The 6,444-nt window shown below is 39.0% G+C and overlaps 1 protein-coding gene across 1 annotated transcript; it reads left to right on the top strand.

The window, feature by feature from the left end:
* The first annotated feature begins 2,638 nt into the window (after nt 1–2,638).
* LOC131010316 (probable disease resistance protein At4g33300) lies at nt 2,639–5,902 on the top strand. The gene is made up of 6 exons (XM_057937777.1): nt 2,639–3,173; nt 3,269–3,593; nt 3,747–4,150; nt 4,249–4,604; nt 4,673–4,878; nt 4,957–5,902. Exons 1-6 carry the CDS (start codon nt 2,826–2,828, stop codon nt 5,787–5,789), a joined length of 2,472 nt encoding a protein of 823 aa, XP_057793760.1. The 5' UTR covers nt 2,639–2,825; the 3' UTR covers nt 5,790–5,902.
* The last annotated feature ends 542 nt before the right edge of the window (nt 5,903–6,444 follow it).

Consider the following 6,444-nt stretch of genomic DNA (forward strand, 5'->3'; position numbering starts at 1 on the left):
GGGGACAGAGGATCCCATGTGCTTTTTTAGGCATATTGCAAAAATGGAAAAGAAAATGTAGCGTAGTCTAAAAATGGTCAGAGTTTGATTAGTGGCAAAAAAAATACTAGTATAATCTTTTTTCTTATAGTTCGATATTGTTTTTTTTTTTTCACCATTCAGATTCTCAGAAAGTTGTATTGATAATTAGGTACTCAAGATTTTTTATTAAGACTTGGAGAAGTTATCAGAGTGGATGACTATTTTTAATAGATGTCATATGTGTATCAAATTATATATTGACGAATGATAATTTTTCATGCGAAATATTGACGCCATAATTAGATGATAAAAATTGTAGATACGAGCTATCTTTTTCTAATTACTTCATAAAATACATATACATATTTATAGATATTGACAGTGGAGTACTTAATATGCGACGAATTCAAAATATACATTGTCATTGTGTATCTGAAATACAATTATCTAACTTTGCCACTAATAAAAATAAAATAAAATAAAGCACCTCCAATTATTGTCAAGTTGAATTAGCTTATCGGATACAAAAATTAGATGTGAATCAAATAACCACACACTGATCAGCAGTCAGCAGTGAGCGCCACCTCATTCATTTTCTAATTGATTCGTATTCATAAAAAAGCATGCACCCACGACTCGTCCTTGTCGTCGTTGACCTTGACTCAGGGTTCTTTCTCCACAAAACTACCAAAAAGCATCTCTACCGGATTTATTTAAACCACTTCTATTCTTCCTTCATAATATATGCTCATTTTGTGTGGTGGTAGATTTATACAAGTACTCATATTTGCTTATCAACTCCGTTTTTTTTTTTTTTGTCAATTTTGATTAGTGGTATAAACCGTGTAATCAATGCATACCTTTTCTTTTTGGTACGTCCCAAAAAATTATGCGTATCTTATTTTTGAACACTACCCCACACATAATTATTACATTTTTACCTTTTTAACTTACACTATTTACCCACAATCTACTTTACAATGCCTTCAATGTAGAACCATGTCTTCACTATCAATACTCCAAACAATTTTTTTATTAAAACCCGTGTCATGGTCAATCATGTATGCAAAATTTTGGGGGACGGAGGAAGTACTACAATAACACGTTCAGGCTTGACCCATTTAATTTTGAATCAAATTTGAACTTAATTTTTTTAATACAGTCAAGACTCATAAATTTATTAATTTCAAATATATCGGATCTGCTGCTAACGATCAATGGTCTAGGCTTGTCTCATAATAATGGATAAAATCAAGTTATTAATAACATTATTCTAAACAAGCTTGATGTGTTTATATTAATTAGTCTTCTAAACAAGCTCGAATAATAACTTTTATCCTGAAATTTGTTCAAGTTGATTAATACTACAAAGTATGATTGGAAAGCAAATGATGATAAATTATTTGGTGTTAATAGGGAAAAATGCCCTCTTCTTATAAAAACTTGTAAAATTGATGTCCCAATTATCTGTATGCATGAACAATGCATAGAGCCCACACATCATATCTTTTCATAAATTCATTAACTAATCCTATTCCGTGTAACTCAAAAGAAAGTTGCATTGCTAATTTGCTACTTCCTAAAGAAATTAATCACAAGTTCTAAGTTCTCTCTTTTGGTGCTGGAGTCCAAGTTCAATAATACATCACAATAGTAAATTAGCAACCTTTTCACTCTATTTCATTCAATCACTTGTGGACGAAATATTTTAGAGAATATTTTTATTTACGTACTCGTAATGGGACAATGGGCTACTCTCACACATTTTATATAACAAAAAGAAATACTCCTATATATTAATTAGTTATCAAGATAAAAGATGAAAATACTAATTACTTTTTGATGTAAATGTACCAATATTGTACTTATAATAACTACTTCGTTCGTCCACGAAAGAATTTCCTAGGAATGAGAGACATGCATTTTAAGAAAAAGGTTGTTGGGTGTATTGAGAGTTGAAAAAAGATTGTTGAGTGCGTTAAGAATGATGAAAAATTGTTTTAATTAGTATTGAGAGTGGTGGAAATATAAAAAGTAAGGATAATAAAATGAGATATTTATAAATGGTAAGGTATGATTCAAAGATAGGTATGAAGTTTTTTTATTGATGTACTAAAAAAGAAAAATAGGAAATTCTTTCGTGAACGGAGGGAATATTATTTAAAAAAATAATTAAAAAAGTATTTTAAAACTTTAATTTTCTACGCCAACCACTAGGTCCACTACCCTTCATTCCTTTTCACAATAGCAGGAAGTATCAACAATGGACGCCACTATTATACGATTTCGAATTCAAATTGTGTAATCGTATAACAGTTAAGTAAAATTGTTTAAGGATTACACGAATTGAATCCAAAATCATGTAATCTTGGGAGATTAATATAATTGATGAAATGTGTAATAATATAGTATTTGATACTGTTTCACGATAGTACAAAATTATGTAATAATGTAAAATAGATCATTATAAAAATATATTGATAATAATAACCATTATTTTCACATTTTTATTCACATAAATATAATTTCTTATTACAACATGTCTTTGACTAGGATAGGGTGTTTATTCTAATCAACAAAAGAATTTTGTGTTAAATTTATCATTTTAAAATTGACACCATAATCGTGTGGAAGATATTGATATTTTGGTGGCGGCCGCAGGGCTATCTTCGTCATTACAACAAAACGTCATTTAAGTTAGGCTCTTCCACTTAAAAAGCAGCCTTCATCACAGGCTTGTGGCTGCCTTATAGATTGGCAACAGCCTCTCTCTCTCTCTCTCTCTCTCTCTCTCTCTCTTCAATATGGCTGTAACAGATTTCTTCGCCGGCGAGATAGCCACAGAGCTTCTGAAACAGCTGGCCCTCATAGCCCGAAAATCGGCATCGTGTCGGTCGAGCGCCAAGCAGCTCATGGATTACATCAATGACCTTCTCCCGATCATCCAAGAAATCAAGCTGACCGGCAACGAGCTCTCGCAGCACCGGCAGCGGCAACTCGACACCTTCTCCCAGACTCTTTCTGGCGGCCTCGAATTGGCCAACAAAGTCCTCAGCTCTCCTCGATGGAACGTCTACCGTAACATTCGCTTAGCTCAGAAGATGGAGAAGTTGGAGAAGAACGTTTCCAGATTCTTGAACGGCACTGTCCAGGTACGCTCCATCTACATCTATAAGTAAAAAATATTTTGAGTTCTTAGAACGTGATGATCTTGGTTATATTCATGTGGTGTTTTTGGTTGTGGCAGCTTCACGTGCTGGCAGATGTGCATCACGTGAGGTTTGATACGGCGGAGAGGTTTGATCAGCTGAACTGGAAGCTGGGGGCGATGAAGATCGGCGTCGACGGAGACGGAGGGTGCTTGGGAGCGGCGGTGAAGAGGGTGGAGGAGCAAGAGAGGTGGTGCGAGGATAATTTGGTCAATCTGGGGTGCACCGGATTGGAGCTCGGTAAGATGAAGGTGAAGGAGATGTTGATGGCCAATCATCACAACGTCGTTGGGATTCATGGAATCGGCGGCATAGGCAAAACTACCCTCGCTAGAGAAATATGCAAAGATGATCAAATCAAAAGTAAGTTGATGTTTATGTCATTTCGGGTAATCACAATCATATTAGATTAATAATCTAATGTAAATATATATATATATATATATTTTTAATTCACATGTAAAATCAAAACTGTAACAAATAATAGTATTCCCAAATTTGTGTCTAATTTTTCAGGTTATTTCAATAGGGTATTTTTTCTGACTGTTTCTCAATCTCCTAATGTGGAGCAACTCAAGTCAAAGATATGGGAAACGGTATCAGGGAGTAGCATAGTCGGTAACGGGAGCATGGGGCTTCTTCCCCAACTAAAATTCGGATGCGATGTTGAAAGCTGTGCAAGAACAACTCTGTTGGTTCTTGATGATGTCTGGAAACAATCTGTTGTGGAACAACTACTGATAAAAATTCCGGGCTGCAAAATCCTGGTGGTTTCGCGGCTCAAGTTCCCGCCATCAGTTGTCGACTGCTCCTACGAACTCGATCTGCTGGCTGAAAATGAGGCCATGTCTCTCTTCTGCCACTTCGCCTTCGGCCAAACTTGCTTACCTGTGAGTGTTGATGAGGATTTGGTGAAGCAGGTAATTTTAGTAGGATAAAGATATTCAATCATAAATGTACTTATAAATTAATCAATATCCCGTTACTGATCATATTCGATCCAACTAATATTAAATAGGTGGTGGATGAATGCGGAAGACTCCCACTGGCTCTAAAAGTGATCGGAGCATCACTAAAAGGGCAGTCGGAGATGTCGTGGACGAGCGCTAAGAGCCGGCTATCGCGAGGGCAGCCTCTGAGCGAGTCCCACCAAGTGCAACTGCTGGAACGGATGAAAATGAGCATCGACAATCTGTCTGAGACGGAGAGGATGTGTTTCTTGGATTTGGGTGCCTTCCCTGAAGACAAGAGAATCCCGCTTCACATTCTCATCAATATGTGGGTGGAGCTTCATGACATCCCTGAAGAAGAAGCCTTCACTGTATTAGTCCAGCTTTCCGACAAGAATCTGCTTACACTAGTCAAAGATGCTAGGTACACTAATATATTTGCATCGACTTAATTTGTTCATAATGGAAATTCTGAATCTCACATATTTGCAGGTCGGGAGAAAAATATAGCAGTTACTATGAGATATCCGTTTACCAGCACGACGTGCTTCGCGATCTAGCAATACATCTCAGCAATGATGGCCCCGTCAATCTACGGAAACGGTTACTCATGCCCAGAAGAGAAGCAGGGCTTCCCAGAGAGTGGGAGAGGAATACAGATCAGCCCTTCAACGCTCAAGTCATATCCATACATACAGGTATATATTATATACTCATATGATATGATCATGGAATGATTGATTATTTTGTGATGACGGATGGATGGATGACTACAGGTGAAATGGGTGAGATGGAGTGGTTAGACATGGAGTGCCCGAAAACCGAAGTGGTGGTGCTGAATTTCTCATCCTCTGAATACTTCCTGCCGCCGTTTCTGGAGAGGATGCCCCGTCTAAGGGCTCTTATATTGATAAACCACAACGCCTCCAACGCCCATCTCCACAACACCTCAGTCTTCAGCAGCTTAACCAATCTGAGGAGCCTCTGGTTCGAGAAGATCTGTCTGCCACTACTGCCGGACACCACGATCCCCTTGAAGAAGCTGCAGAAGGTGTCGCTAGTCCTATGCGACATAAGCAAAACCGTGGAGGAGCATTCGGTGCTGGGCCTAGCCCTCCTCTTCCCGCATCTCTCGGAGCTCACATTGGACCACTGCATCAACTTGACGGAGCTGCCCACCAGCATATGCGGGATGCCGACGCTGACGAGCCTCAGCGTCACCAACTGCGACAGCCTGGAGGCGCTGCCGGCCGAGTTGGGCAGGCTGAGCTCGCTGGAGATCTTGAGGCTGTCGGCGTGCCCGAGCCTCAAGAGGCTGCCGGCGGGAGTGGGAAACCTGGACCGGCTCAAGTACCTGGACGTGTCGCAGTGTGTGAACCTGGGGGGGCTGCCGGAGAAGATTGGCGGGTGCCGCAGCCTTGAGAAGATCGACATGAGAGAGTGCCCGCAGATGAGGAGGGTGCCGGAGTCGGTGGCGTTCCTGCATTCGCTGCGGCGCGTGGTGTGCGATGAAGAGGTGTCGGGGCTCTGGAAACACATGGAGAAGGCGAGGCCGGGTCTGTGTCAAGTGCCTCAGGAATGCTTTACTCTCGACTGGCTCGCTGACTGAGAGAGTGAGTCACCATATTAGAACTCCCATTTGCTGTAAATATCAACAATCTCAGCGTTTTAATTAGACTACACTTTTTCCTTTTTTACCTCAATTAAATCCCTTCAAATTCAGTGTCCCGCCTGTTTTTGTCTCACTTGTTCCACAAAAAATTAAATTTTTTTATCTTATTCACGCACAATATTTATAAAAAAAACTCATCTTACAAACTACTCCCTCCATCCACGAAAGAACTTCATATTTTTCTTTTTTGGGACGTCACGAAAGAACTTCCTACCTATTTTTGGATTATACTTCACCACTTATAATTACTCTTACTTTTCACTTTTCACAACTCTCAATATTAATTATAACACATTTTCACCACTCTCATTACACTCAACTACCTTTTCTCCACTTTCAATACACTCAACAATATTTTTTCTTAAAATCCGTGTCACTCCCTCCTAGTGTCACTCCCTCCTAGAAAGTTCTTTCATGGCCGGAGGAAGTATTTATTTATTATAACTAACTAACTAATCAATTCGATTAAATCATTTCTCCACTTTATATACATCTCACAATATTTTTGGGGTTAATATACGAAAACACCCCTAAGTAACGTTATCACTCCAACTACACTTAAGCCCCTAACCTAATGTTGATAGCAACTAAC

Source organism: Salvia miltiorrhiza, chromosome 2, assembly GCF_028751815.1.
Source record: "Salvia miltiorrhiza cultivar Shanhuang (shh) chromosome 2, IMPLAD_Smil_shh, whole genome shotgun sequence".
Lineage (NCBI taxonomy): Eukaryota > Viridiplantae > Streptophyta > Magnoliopsida > Lamiales > Lamiaceae > Salvia > Salvia miltiorrhiza.